This window comes from Chiloscyllium plagiosum, chromosome 10 (assembly GCF_004010195.1).
Source record: "Chiloscyllium plagiosum isolate BGI_BamShark_2017 chromosome 10, ASM401019v2, whole genome shotgun sequence".
NCBI lineage: Eukaryota > Metazoa > Chordata > Chondrichthyes > Orectolobiformes > Hemiscylliidae > Chiloscyllium > Chiloscyllium plagiosum.
Genome location: NC_057719.1, coordinates 2,609,846 through 2,625,362, shown reverse-complemented (window position 1 = coordinate 2,625,362; position 15,517 = coordinate 2,609,846). Strand labels below are relative to the sequence as shown.

Genomic DNA, 15,517 nt, shown 5'->3' with positions numbered 1-15,517 from the left:
GTGGTTAGCACTGCTGCCTCACAGCGCCAGGGACCTGGGTTCAATTCCAGCCTGGGGCAACTGTCTGTGTTAATCAATGAGTCATAGAAGCCTAAAGTACAGAAAAAGGCCCTTTGGCCCATCAAGTCTGTACCTACCTATTCTAATTCTAATTTGGGGCGGCACGGTGGCTCAGTGGTTAGCACTGCTGCCTCACAGCGCCAGGGACCTGGGTTCAATTCCAGCCTGGGGCAACTGTCTGTGTGGAGTTTGCACATTCTCCCTGTGTCTGCGTGGGTTTCCTCCCACAGTCCAAAGATGTGCAGGTCAGGTGAATTGGCCATGCTAAATTGCCTGTAGTGTTATGTGCATTACTCAGAGGGGAATGGATCTGGGTGGGTTAATCTTCGGAGGGTCGATGTGGACTGGTTGGGCCGAAGGGCCTGTTTCCACACTGTAGGGAATCTAATCTAATCTAATGTAATTCCATTTTCCAGCACTTGGCCAATAGCCTTGGATGCTTTGGCCATTGGATGCTCTGACTGGAATAAACGTAGAGAAGGAGTTGAATGAGATGAGACAATAGGCATCCTGCAGAGCACTCTTGATAAGTCATAAATTGTAGGATCATACAGCACAGAACAGGTCCTTTAGCCCTTGGAGCCTGAACCCATAAAGCAACACTTGATCGATACAAGTCCCATATTCCCGTACTCGGCCCATAGCCTTGAAAGTTATGATATTTCAAGTGGTCATCCAAGTTCTTTCTTTTCAAAATATTGTGAGGATTCCTGCCTCAACACCCCTTCCAACAGAGCATTCCATACACATACCACCCTTTCACGTTAAAATTATGCCCCTTTGTTCTTGACCTTTCAACTAAGGGAATCAACTACTTTCTCTCCACCCGCTCCACGCTCCATCTTATACAACTCAGTCAGGTCCCCTTCCAGGCCTTCTTTCATCTTAAGTAAACAACCTGAGCTTATCTAACCTCTCTTCTATCTTCATTCCCAGGCAACATCCTGATGAATCTCCTCTGTACCTGCTCCAGTGCAATCAAAGCCTTCCTATATTGGGGTCAGCAGAAGAGCACACAGTACAGCAGTTGTGGTCTAACCAAAGTCCTGGACAGCTCCAACATAACCTCCCTGCTCTTATAATCTATGCCACAACTGGTAAGTGTCCCGTATGCCTTCCTAGCTATCCTAATAGCCTGTCCTGCCACACTCAGAGATGTGTGGACAAACATCCCTCTGTTTATCTGAAATTCCTAGTGTCCTGGCCACTTATTGAGTATTCTCTTGTCTTGTTACTTCTTCAAAAATGCATAACCTTGCATTTTTTAGTCTTAAATGTCATCTAACATCCATCTGCCTATCTGACCAGTCTGTTTCATTGTCGTGTCATCTAATACTTTCCTCCTCATTGTCAGTCACCCATTTCATGTCATCCGCACACTTACTCATCATCTCCCCAACATTTTCCTCTGTGTTGTTTATATATATCATGAACAATAAGGGAACAAGCATTGATCTCTGTGGTACACTCACAGTACACTGAGCTCCAGTCACACAAACATCCTTCCACCACCACCCTTTGTCTCTTACCACGAAGCCAATTCTGGTTCCAACTTGCCAAGTCGTGTTTTGACTGTGGGGAAGGGCTGGTGAGATCCTGGTTGGAGGCCCAGACTCTCCTTTGGAGAGCAGGACGAACATGCCGACTCATGACCGGAATTTCATTGGCACTGCCACACCCTCAGATTTAACAACTCTGCTTCAAAATATTGCCCTGCATGTAGTAAAATGGTCAAATACACTGCACCCAATGAACGATCGAAGAAACGTTGACACTGAGCCTGGTGAGATATTGAGGCAGATGACTAAAATCAGTGCACTTGCTCAGCCTCCCCATCCAGCACCAATGCAAACACAGGCAGCAGGTAGGTATGATCCACAAGATTCAATGCAACAATCCACCCAGACCCCTTGGTAGCAATCCTGGGAGCTCTGCCACCTCAGCAGCAGATGCCTGTGAACACCACCACCAATGAGTTTCCCTCCAAACCACATCATCATGCTTTGAAGCTTTGGCATCGTCCTCACTGGCAGTGAATCCTGGAACTCCCTACCTAACAGCACTGTGGCTGTCCCTCCACAACACAGGCTGCTGCTGTGACAGCACCTATCTTTCTGTTAAGAGAAATGTAGTAAGGTTTAAGAAGGGAATTCCAGAATTTAACATCTAGGCACACTCACCTGTGACACGCAATCAGGCTGAGAGGCCATAGTTCGTGGTAAGTGGTAGACAGGACAATGAAGAAAATCCTTGCCATTATTGGTCAGTGCAGAGGAGGTGCAAGGTCATTGTTGCGGCTGTACAGGATTGGTTAGGCCACTTTTGGAATACTGCATTCAATTCTGGTCTCCCTGATGTAGGAAAGATGTTGTGAAACTTGAAGGGTTCCGAAAAGACTTACAAAGATATTGCCAGAGTTGGAGTGTTTAAGCTATAGGGAGAGTCTGAATAGACTGGGGCTGTTTTCCCTGGAGCATCAGAGGCTGAGGGGAGACCATATAGAGGTTGATAAAATCATGAGGGGCATGAATAGGGTAAATAGACAAGGTCTTTTCCCCAGGGTGGGGGAGTCCAGAACTACATGGAAGGCCATTTAGCCCATTGAGTTTAAGATTTAAGAGGGATCTAAGGGACAATGTTTTCACGCAGAAGGTGGTGCGTGTATGGAATGAGCTGCCAGAGGAAGTGGTGGAGGTTAGTACAATTACAGCATTTAAAAGGCATCTGGGTGGATATATGAATAGGAAGGATTTAGAGGGATATGGGCCAAATGCTGGCAAATAGGACTAGATTAATTTAGGACATCTGGTCAGCATGGACGAGTTGAACTATAGGGTCTTTATGACTCTATAACTGAGAGGAGTGCAGGTAACTCTGAAGGTTGGATAGGACAGTAGGAAATTTCAAAGATATGGAGAGATGAAGCCATGAAGGCATTTGAACTCGAGGATGCAAATTTTAAAATTAAGGTGATGCTTGATCAGGCGTTGGGCGGCACGGTGGCTCAGGGGTTGGCACTACTGCCTCACAGTGCCACAGACCTGTGTTCAATTTCAGCCTCGGGAGACTGTGTGGAGTTTGCCCATTCTCCCCATGTCTGTGTGGGTTTCCTCCAGGTGCTCCGGTTTCCTCCCACAGTCTAAATAAGACCATAAGACATAGGAGTGGAAGTAAGGCCATTCGGCCCATTGAGTCCACTCCGCCATTCAATCATGGCTGATGGGCATTTCAACTCCACTTACTCGCATTCATAAGACCATAAGACATAGGAGTGGACATAAGACCATAAGACATAGAAATATGTGCAGGTTAGGTGGATTGGCCATGGAAAATACAGGGGCAGGTTAGGCAATTGGGTCTGGATGCAACACTCTTCAGAGGATATGTGTGGATCTGATGGGCTGAATGGCCTGCTCCCACACTGTAGGGATTCTATGAGTCAATATAGGCAGTGCAGGCGATATTTGAACTTCCTTTCCTCTGCTAGACCCAGCCGACTACAACTCTCCTTGATGTGTTTCCACTACCAGCTGAAAGATCCCCACTCGTAAAACCATGTGAAGGCACACTTACATCCCTTTTCTGATCACATATTGCAAGATTTTGCTCATTCAGTGGTTTCCTGTTATAACGAGCGCACTCCCACCCAGTTGTGAGATCATCTGCTTCCTGCTCATTCTCTGTTAACGCTTAGTGCATTTAATGCGTGTTTGGAAGAATGTCTGAACGGACAACTACTACAACGAATAGTATTGAGATACTTTATAAGGTAAGTGTTTAGTCATGCACAAGAGTTGGCCAGACATAGTCTTAAGCAAACTGTGTAAAACCAAAGGCATTGTGGCATTTTTGGTTAATGATTTTTAGTTTTGAGCTGGGATTTCAGGATGAGAAGAATGTCAGAGACACGTGAACATGGAGCAGAAAATCTCAGGTTCAGCTGCTAACTCACGACCTACAACTCTGAAAGCTTACCTCCTGCCTTTTGCTCTTTCCATGGGTTAGCGCCACCTGTTATGACAAACAGGGCTTTGAAAGCACATCGTGTTTATTTTCCATGTAAAATTATATCAAACTTCCTAGTGCATGCTGTAAGAAACTAAGGCTCCATATTGGAAAGTCAGAAAGATAGCCCAATATCCTGAGTAATAGTTAAACTATCCTCAAACAGCATATCTGTAAACATGTTCTGCTATGTGACCTATGCCCTAGGCTCCAGAATTTGGTCCCCCTGTTTTCGTTTTACTCTAAACTCCTCCATGACATTCCTTCAAATCTACCTGTTTGAACATGCTGTACCAATCTTTAATCTCATTTATTTTTGTTGGGAAATATATTGCTTGCTTCTGTTTAAATTAGGCTCTTGAGTTAATCTTTAATCTGTGACAATATTTTAACTTGTAACTTTATTAATTTATTTTTCTACTTTATACTAAGAAGGACTGTAATGTTTAACTTCTAACTTAGAGTCATAGAGTCCTACAGCGCTGAGACAGGCCCTTTGGCCCAAACTGGTCCATGCCGACCAAAATGTCCGTCCACACTAACCCCATTTCCCTGCATTTAGCCCATATCCTTCTAGTCCTTTCCTATCCTTGTATTTGTCCAAATGCCTTTTAAATGTTGTTAATGTACCCACCTCAACCACTTCCTCATTCCATATGCATACCACCCTTTGTGTAAAAGAGTTGCTCCTCAGGTTCCCTTTTCTTCTTTCCCCTCTAACTATAAACTGATAGCCTCTAGTCCTCGATTCCCCAACCCTGGGGAAAAGACTGATTGCATTCACCCTACCCATGGCCTCTCATGGTCTTAGGCACCTCTATGGGGTATTCCTCCCCCCCCAAACCTCAATCTCCTACTCTCTAAAGAAATAAGTCCTAGCTTGTCCAACCTCTCCCTATAACTCAGACCATTGAGTCCTGGCAACATCCTTGTAAATTTCTTCTACACTCTTTCCATTTTAGTAACATCCTTCCTCTAGCAAGGTGACCAAAACTGAACACAATATTCCAAGTGTGGCCTCACCAACGTGCTGTATAACTGCAACATAACTTCCCAACTTCTATACGTTATTGGGCTTGTACTATAGGCCCCCACTGGAGACTCTCACTGATGATGTTATCTAGTCATGGTGATGAAACGTCTGAAAACAAACATTCCAGTTCAGCGAGCTAACTTACATCCACATCAACCTGAGCTTCAAATCTTCTCAAAACTTGCTAAGAGGAACACGATTGCAGGAAGACTGGGGAGACCTGCAGGAGTAATAGGATTGTCATAGGAGGGGATTTTAATGTTCCTAACATAGACTGGGATTGCCATAACGCAAAGAGTTTAGATGGGGTGGAATGTGTTATGTGTATTCAGGAAAGTTTCTTCAAGCAGTATATGGAGTGTGCTATTTGGAAAAGGGGCAAAACATGGTCTAATCTTGGGAAATAGGGCAGGACAGGTGATGGAGGTGACAGCATGGGAGCACTTTGGGACCAGTGACCATAGTTCTATTAATTTTTAAATAGTTATGGAGATGGACAAAACTGGCTGACTGATGAAAGCCAGTGTGCCAAAAGCCTTCTTCACTGCCCTGTCTATCAGTGATTTCCCTTTCAGAGACCCGTGCATCTGAACTCCAAAGTCGCTCTGTTCCATTATACTCTTTAATCATTATTCATTCATCAGGCTTTTGCCCGAAACATCGATTCTCCTGCTGCTTGGATGCTGCCTGACCTGCTGTGCTTTTCCAGCACCACACTCTCGATTCTACACATACATGTCCACTTTGGTCCTTGAGGGGTCTTCTAGTTATTCTTTTTCCTTTAATATACTTAAGGAACCTCTTTAGACAAATGACATCGGTAGGAATAGGGATGAGGTCCTGCAGAGTGATTATAGAGAGCTAGGAACAAAAGTTAAAAAGCAGGACCTCGTCGATGGTAATCTCCGGATTACTTCCAGTCCCACAAACTAGTGAGGGTGAGAACAGGAGAATATGGCAAATGAATGCATGGCTAAAGAATTGGTGTAGGGGGCAGGGATTCAGATTTATAGATCATTGGGATATTTTTCTGGGGACAGGTTGCATCTGAACTGAGGGGGAAACCAATATCTTGGCAGCCATGTTTACCAGTGCTGCAAGGAAGGGTTTAAACTAGATTCATGGGGATCCTCAACAGCAGGGAGGCAAGTTTGAGGCTGGAAGGAGATACAGTAATCAGAAATAGTAAAGTAAAGAAACCAGTAAGATTGGAACGGGACAGGGAGCAAGGAATGCCTGTTGGATTAAATTGCACTGGGATATTATAGCCATTACAGAAACATGGCTAAGGGAGGGACAGAGTTGAGAGTGTGTTGTTGAAAAAGCACAGCAGGTTAGGCAGCATTCAAGGAGCAGGAACATCAATGTTTCAGGCTGGAGCCCTTCACCTCGGGACAGGACTGGCAGCTTAATGTGCCAGGGTACAGGTGCTTTAGCCGGGACAGAGGTGGTGGAAGGAGGGGAGGGGGGGGGTTGCATTTTTGATTGAGATGAGTATCACAGCAGTAATCAGAGATGAAATAACTGAAGGATCATCCAGTGAGGCTTTGTGGGTGGAACTAAGAAATAAGAAGGGGGCGATGACGTTATTAGGGTTGTACTACAGGCCCCCACTGAAGACTCTCACTGATGATGTTACCTAGTCATGGTGATGAAACAAACCTTCCAGCTCAGTGAGCTAATTTACATCCATATCATCAACCTGAGCTTCAAATCTTCTCAAAACTTGCTAAGAGGAACAGAATTGCAGGGAGACTGGGGAGACCTGCAGGAGTAATAGAGTTGACATAGTAGGGGATTTTAATGTTCCTAACATAGACTGGGATTGCCATAACGCAAAGAGCTTAGATGGGGTGGAATGTGTTATGTGTATTCAGGAAAGTTTCCTCAAGCAGTATATGGAGTGTGCTATTTGGAAAAGGGCAAAACATGGTCTAATCTTGGGAAATAGTGCAGGACAGGTGATGGAAGTGACAGCATGCGAGCACTTTGGGACCAGTGACCATAGTTTTTTTAAAATTTTTAAATAGTTATGGAGAAGGACAAAACTGGTCTACAGGTTCATGTTCTAAATTCGGGCAGAGTGAATTTTGATGGAATTAGACAGGAGCTTGCAGGGGTTGATTGGAGTAATTTGCAGGTAAAGGGACCTCCAGCAAGTGAGAGGCCTTCAAAAGTGAGATAGCTGGAGTTCAAAGTCCGTATGTTCCTCTGAGGGTGAGGGGCAAGGTTGGCAGGAATAGGGTACCCTGGATGACAAAAGATATTGAGGCTTTAACCAGAAAAAAGGAGGAGACATGGCTCTGGTACAAGCAGCTGGGATCAAGGGAATCCCTGGAGGTATGTAGGGGATACAGGAGGTGACTGAAGAAGGAAATCAGGAGGGTGAAAAGGGGACACGAGATAGCCTTGGCTGAGAAGGTTAGAGTGAATCCAAAAAAAAGCTTTATTTCTTTATTTTTCTACTTTGTTTCTAAGTTGTTGTACCTTTACATCTAAGATGGCACCAGAACTGGTGACATAATTCATTTCCCACTGTACTCCTGTACTTCAGTACATGTGACAATAAAATCTAATTCTAATTCTTCTTTGATTCATGTCAAACTTTGGCATGATATAGAAATAACTTCACAGAAGCCAGTATCCTGACATTATATTTACTGGTGCACAGTAAAGTGGTTGTGGCCAGCCAGCTCAGAGTCAGTCTCCCAAACTGAGGAGATTCCAAATCCCCTGTTTAAAAATATGACTTAGAGGTGCCAGTGTTGGACTGGGATGGACACAACACCAGGTTATAGTCCAACAGGTTAATTTGGGGGCACTAGCTTTCAGAGTTCTGCCTCTTTATCAGGTGGTTGTGGAGCAGAATCATAAGACACAGGATTTATAGCAACAGGATTGCAGTATCATAAAATGTAATATTAAACAAACTTAGCTTGAGTCTTTGATCTGTTAGAATGATCATGTTAGTTTCAGTTTTTTCATATATAAATCTCAGAACTTTTTTAAAGTTACATTCTCAAGATATCTTTAAAAATAGGTGCCATCTCAGCTCAGATTGAAGGTGTGGCACTTGACCTGAGCTAGTGCTTTCAAATAAACCTGTTGGACTACTACCTGGTGTTGTGTGACTTTTAACTTTGTTTATATATAGTCATAGAGTCACAGAGGTGTACAGCACAAAACCACACCCTTCAGTACAAATTGTCCATGCCGATGAGATATCCTAAATTAATAAAGTCCCATTTGCCAGCATTTGGCCCATATCCCTCCACACCCTTCCTATTCATATATCCATCCAGATTCCTTTTAAATGTTGTAATTGTACCAGCCTCCATCACCTCCTCTGGCAACTCATTCCATACACATACCACCCTCTGCGTGAAAAAGTTTCCCCTTTGGTTCCTTTTAAATCTTTTCCCCTCTTACCCTAAACCTATGCCCTCTAGTTCTGGACTCTCCCACCCCATGTCTATTTACCCTATCCATGCCTCTCATTATTTTATAAACATTTATTAGGTCACCCTTCAGCCTCCAACACTCCAGGGAAAACAGCCCCAGCCTATTCGGCCTCTCCCTATAGCTCAAATCCTCCAATCCTGGCAACATCCTTGTAAATCTTTTCTGAACCCTGTCAAGTTTCACAACATATTTCCAATAGGAAGGAAACCAGAATTGCACACAGTATTCCAAATGTGGCCTAACCAATGTCCTGCACAGCTGTAACATGACCTCCCAACTCCTATACTCAATACTCTGACCAATAAAGGAAAGCATACCAAACACCTTCTTCACTATCCTATCTACCTGCGACTCTACTTTCAAGGAGCTATGAACCTACACTCCAAGGTCTCTTTGTTCAGCAACACTCCCCAGGGCCCTACCATTAAGTGATTTGCCTTTCCAAAATTCAGCACTTCACATTTTTCTAAATTAAACTTCATCTGCTACTCCTCTGATCAAGATCCTGTTGTAATCTGAGGTAACCTTTTTCACTGTCCACTACACCTCCAATTTTGGTGTCGTCTGCAAACTTACTAACTATAACTCCTATGTTCACATCCAAATCATTTATTTAAATGACAAAAAGCAGTGGATCTAGCACCGATCCTTGTGGCACTCCACTGGTCACAGGCCTCCAGTCTGAAAGGGAACACTCCACCACCACCCTCTGTCTTCTATCTTCAAGCCCATTCTGTATCCAAATGGCTAGTTCTCCTTGCGTTGCATGTGATCTGACCTTGCTAACCAGTCTACCACGAGGAACATGGTCAAATACCTTACTGAAGTCCATATAGATCACATCCACTACTCTGCCCTTATCAATCCTCTTTGTTACTTCTTCAAAAAACTCAATTAAGTTAATGGGATACAATTTCCCACACACAAAGTCATGTTAATTATCCATAATCAGTCCTTGCCTCTCCAAGTACATGTAAATCCTATCCTTCAGGATTCCCTCCAACAACTTGCCCACCACCAATGTCGGGCTCACCAATCTATATTCCCTTGCATTTCTTTACCACCTTTCTTAAATAGTGGCACCACGTTAGCCAACCTCCAGTCTTCCGGCACCTCACCTGTGACTATCGATGATAGAAATATCTCAGCAAGGGGCCCAGCAATAACTTCCCTAGCTTCCCACCGAGCTCTAGGATACACTTGATCAGGTCCTGGGGTTTTATCCACCTTTATGCATTTTAATTTTAAGACATCCAGCACGTCCTCCTCGATAATATGGACACATTTCAAGATGTCACCATCTATTTTCCCACATTCTGTATCTTCCATATCCTTCTCCATAGTAAACACTAATTGCAAAATACTGGTTTAGTATCTCCCCCATCTCTTGCGGTTTCATACATCGGCTGCATTGCTCATCTCTAGGGGCCCTATTCTCTCCCTAGTTACTCTTTTGTCCTTAATGTAATTCTTTTGGATTCTCCTTAAGCCTATTTGCCAAAGCTACCTCATATCCCCTTTTTGCCCTCCTGATTTCTCTCTTAAGTATGCTCCTACTGCCTTAATACTCTTCTAAGGATTCACTTGATCCCTGCTGTCTATACTTGACATATGCTTTCCTTTTTTTGACCAAAACCTCAATTTCTGTAGTCATCCAGCATTCCTTACATTTACCAGCCTTGTCTTTCACCCTAACAGGAACATACTGTCTCTGGACTCTTGTTATCTCATTTCTGAAAGCTTCCCATTTTCCAGCTGTCCCTTTACCTATGAATATCCATCCCCAATCAACTTTTGAAAGTTCTTGCCTAATATCATCAAAATTGGCCTTTCTCCAATTTAGAACTTTATCTTTTAGATCTCGTCTATCCTTTTCCATCACTATTTTAAAACTAATAGAATTTTGGTCGCTGACCCGAAAGTGCTCCCCCACTGACACTCAGTCACCTGTCTACCTTATTTCCCAAGAGTAGGTCAAGTTTTGCACCTTCTCTTGCAGGTACATTCACATACTGAATCAGAACATTTTCTTGTACCCACTTAACAAATTCCTCTCCATCTGTATCTGTTAGCCAGATGATCCCTGATTGGCCCAGGTTAACAACCCCAGTTAAGGATCTCATAGTCCATGAGATCTACCTGGTTCCAATCACCACAAATACTTTGCTGTAAAGGTTTTACGGCGCTAAAAATGCTGTATAAATAATTTGTTTTTTCTTCTGTTCCTGAAAGGGATTTAGGTAACTTCCATGACATACTTTTTCAAATCTCTCTGATTGTGATGTTACTTTAAGAGATGTATTTTATCAATTTATTTATGAAGAGAGGTTGAGACAGAGGTAAAGAGCAGTCTACTCAGAGCCAATAACGTAAACAGTGTGTGAGGCCTTGGGTTTTTTTTAAGTTGGAACAATAGGAGCAGCCTGAATGGGTGGAGTCAGGCTCGCACAGAACCAGGGTTTTAATTTAGTTTTCGGTAGTTGCTGGGGTCTTGAAGCCAGTTGTGAAAGCTGTTACATCTTTCTGTCTTTGTTGCTAGTATTACCTGTGAGACAATCTGTTTTACTGAATTTGCCTTGGCCAAGGGTGTGTTTAGAGGATGTTATTGTATTGGAACAGTTCTGTTGAGATTAGATTAGATTCCCTACAGTGTGGAAATAGGCCCTTTGGCCCAACAAGTCCACACCGACTCTCTGAAGAGTAACCCACCCAAACCCATTTCTGACTAATGCACCCAACATTATTGGCAATTTAGTATGACCAATCCACCTGACCTGCACATCTTTGGATTGTGGAAGGAAACCAGAGCACCTGGAGGAAACCCACGCAAAAAGGGGGAGAATGTGCAAACTCCATACAGTTGCCCGAGGCTGGAATCAAAAACAGGTCCCTGGCACTGTGAGGCAGCAATGCTAACCACTGAGCCACCATTTCATAGATAAATAATTTATTATTCTGTTAGATTTTCCAGTAGGGTTAAAAGTTAGACTTCTTTCTTTTGTTTGTATTTAAACTGTAGTGTAAGAACAAGGTGTGTTTGGCTTAAAGCCAAGTAGTGTGATGAATTGAATTACATCCAGAACACAGCACTTTACACTTGCCTTTAAATAAGATAAAAGGTAGGGTCTAGGCTGTCTCCTTGATATATATCTGCCGGAGGTCTGGTTCTGAATCATAACATGACCCCCACAGCAACTCCACACATGTGTGTGCTAATCCAGAAACATGCATGTGCACCGTTCATGTAAATGTCTACACTTGGAGTATTGTGTACAGTTCTGGTCACCGCATTATAAGAAAGCTGTGGAAGCTTTGGAAAGGGTACAGAGGACATTTACTAGATGTTGCCTGGTGTGGAGGGAATGTCTTATGAGGAATCAGTATGACAGAGATTAGTATGACAGGACGGCGCAACATCGAGGGCTGAAGGGCTTGTACTGCGCTGTAATGTTCTATGTTCTATGTACATCATATGCAAAGAGAAGAATTGTGATTTTGAAACAGAGTTCAACAGAGGGAGGAGTGGTCACGGGGAGGGGAACAGGGCAGAGAGAATGTTGGTAGGGGACTGCAGTAGAACGAGAGAGGTCGAGAATTGTTGGGGGGGCAGGTATGAGGACACGGGATGGCAGTGTGAGGAAGAGGGAGAGAGGACAGGCAGCAAAGGGGTAGGTAATGTCCAGGAGGCTCACAACTCCTCTTGCCCCCATACCCTCCCCTTGTCCCTCATACCCATGTCCCATTGGCTTCCCCTGTCCCCTCCCTGTCAGACCCTGCTCCTCTGCCTCCTCTCTCTATCCCCACATACAGTGACAACAAGTTGTTTATATTTGTGTCCCCCGCATTCCTGTTGCTCACACAAATTTAACCGGTGCACAGTGTACATGCACTGGTGTCAGCAAAGACAGCCTTAAATTCCTTTCAACAAGGTAAGCTCAACAGTCCTAAACCACCTTCCTATCTCAGGAGCAACTGTTTTACACATTCAGCACCTGCCATGACTTTGACAAAAAATGCCCAAAGTGAAGATAAAAAGCTTCTTTCCCCCCAGTATATGACTGCTGAAAATCAACTTCAGGATCTTCTATCTGACAGCCAAATTCAGGACACTCTTCATTTTACTCACTCATAAAACTTTCCAAACGTATCTGTGTTAACTCTCCAAATGAGTAATTCACTTAGACTTATAGTGAGTCATAGAGTTTTTACAGCATGACCCTTTGGCCCTTGGTGTCCACACCATCACCAATCAACAAACATCCATCTACTCTAATACCTTTTTCCAGCACTTGGCTATATGCTGTGAGCTTGTATGCTGTGCCATTCCAAGTGTACATCGAAATACGTCTGAAATATCTGGAGTGTTCCTAACTTTGCCACCCTTTTAGACAGTGAGTTCCAGATACCCACCACTCTCTGGATGAAATCAAGTTTTCTCTAATCTCCCCTAAACCTGGTGCTATTCTCTTGCCGTCCCCTCATAGCTCTGCATGTTCTTCATAAACATTTCATAAAACAGTCTGATTCCATCTGGAACTCTTAATCGAAGTGTATTCTCTAAACTCTTAGGAAATGCATTCCAATCTTTAACCATTCATCTGCACATAAAAGACTTTCCTCATGTCACTTGTGCTCTTTTTCCCTATTACTTTGAATCTGCACCCTCTTGTTCTTAGTCTGGGTGAAGAAGTTTCTCCTCAACTCTGTTCTAAGTGGCCTACCCCTTATTTTTAAACTGTGTCCTCTGGTTCGGCACACACTCATCAACGGAAACATGCTTCCTGCCTCCAGAGTGTCCAATCCTTTAATAATCTTATATGTCTCAGTCAGATCCCCTCTCAGCCGTCTAAACTCAAGCATATACAAGCCCAGTTGCTCCAATCTTTCAGCGTAAGATAGTCCCGCTATTCCGGGAATTGACCTTGTGAACCTACGCTGCACTCCCTCAATAGCCAGAATGTCTTTCCTCAAATTTGGAGACCAAAACTGCGCACAATATTCCAACTGCGGTCTCACCAGGACCCTATACACCTAGAGAAGGACCTCTTTGCTTCTATACTCAATTCCTCTTGTTATGAAGGCCAGCATGCCATTAGCTTTCCCCACTGTCTGCTGTACCTGCATGCTTGCCTTCATTGACTGATGTACAAGAACACCTAGATCTCGTTGTACTGTTTCGTTACCTAATTTGACTCCATTTAGGTAGTATTCTGCTTCCTGTTCTTGCCACCAAAGTGGATAACCACACATTTATCCACATTAAACTGCATCTGCCATGCATCTGACCACTCACCTAACTTGTCCAGATCACCCTGTAATCTCCTAACATCCTCATCACATTTCACCCTGCCGTCCAGCTTTGTGTCATCAGCAAATTTGCTAATATTACTTTTAATACCTTCTTCTATATCATTAATGTACATTGTAAAAAGCTGCGGTCCCAGCACTGATCCCTGCGGCACACCACTGGTCACCGCCTGCCATTCCGAAAGGGAGCTGTTTATCACTTCTCTGTTGTTTCCTGGCAGCCAACCAATTTTCAGTCCAAATCAGTATTTTGTCCCCAATACCATGTGCCCTAATATTGCTCACTAACCTCCTATGTGGGACTTTATCAAAGGCTTTCCGAAAGTCCAGGTATACTACATCCACTGGAGCTCCCCTGTCTATCTTCAGAGTTACATCCTCAAAAAATTCCAGAAGATTAGTCAAGCATGATTTCCTCTTCATAAATCCATGCTGACTCTGTCCTATCCTGTTACTGCTATCCAGATGTGTCGCAATTTCGTCCTTTATAATTGACTCCAGCATTTTTCCCACCACTGAGGTCAGACTAACTGGTCCCTCCTTTCTTAAAAAGTGGGACAACATTAGCCACCCTCCAATCCGCAGGAACTGATCCTGAATCTATAGAACATTGGAAAATGATCACCAATGCATCCACGATTTCTCGAGCCACCTCCTTCAGTACCCTGGGATGCAGACCATCAGGCCCCGGGGACTTATCAACCTTCAGACCTAATAGTCTCTCCAACACTATTTCCTGCCAAATATAAATTCCCTTCAGTTCAGGTCCTTCAGCCACTATTACATCTGGGAGATTTCTCGTGTCTTCCCCAGTGAAGACAGATCTAAAGTACCAATTCAACTCTTCTGCCATTTCTTCATTCCCCGTAATAAATTCACCCGTTTCTGTCTTCAAGGGCCCAATTTTAGTCGTAACCATTTTCTTTCTTTTCACATACTTAAAAAAGCCTTTACCACCCTCCTTTATATTTTTGGCCAGTTTACCTTCGTACCTTATTTTTTCTTTGCATATTTAGTTTTAGTTATCCTTTTTAGTTCTTTTATCCTTTTTAGTTATCCTCTGTTGTTCTTTAAAAGCTTTCCAAGTCCTCCATTTTCACCCCTCATCTTTGCTATGTTATACTTTTTCCCTTTTGTCTTTATATGGTCCTTAACTTCCCTCGTCACGGCCACCCCTGCCTCCCCTTAGGATCTTTCTTCCTTTTTGGAATGAACTGATCCTGCATCGTCTGCATTATACCCAGAAATACCTGCCATTGTTGCTCCACTGCCATCCCTGCTAGGGTATTGCACCATTGAACTTTGGCTAGCTTCTCCCTCATAGCTCCATAGTTCCCCTTATTCAACTGAAATATTGTCACTTCCGATTATACCCTCTCCCTTTCAAACAGCAGATTAAAGCTTATTGTATTATGGTCACTCCCTCCTAATGGCTCCTTTACTTTGAGGTCCCTGATAATCCGGTTCATTGCACAACATCACATCCAGAATTGCTTTCTCCCTGGTAGGCTCCAGTACAAGCTGTTCTAAGAATCCATCTCTGAGGCACTCCACAAACTCCCTTTCTTGGGGTCCAATACCATCCTGATTCTCCCAGTCTACCTGCATGTTGAAATCCCCCATAACAACTGTAGTAATATCTTTGTGACA

The 15,517-nt window shown here is 43.5% G+C and overlaps 1 protein-coding gene across 1 annotated transcript in view; it reads left to right on the top strand.

Annotated features, from left to right (window-relative positions):
* Positions 1–3,620: 3,620 nt before the first annotated feature.
* LOC122553338 (ovarian cancer G-protein coupled receptor 1-like) overlaps positions 3,621–15,517 on the top strand; it is a 30,049-nt gene continuing 18,152 nt past the window's right edge. The window contains exon 1 of the mRNA XM_043696913.1: positions 3,621–3,829. Within this exon, the coding sequence (XP_043552848.1) occupies positions 3,779–3,829 (51 nt within the window). The 5' untranslated portion in view covers positions 3,621–3,778. The remainder of the gene's footprint in view (positions 3,830–15,517) is intronic.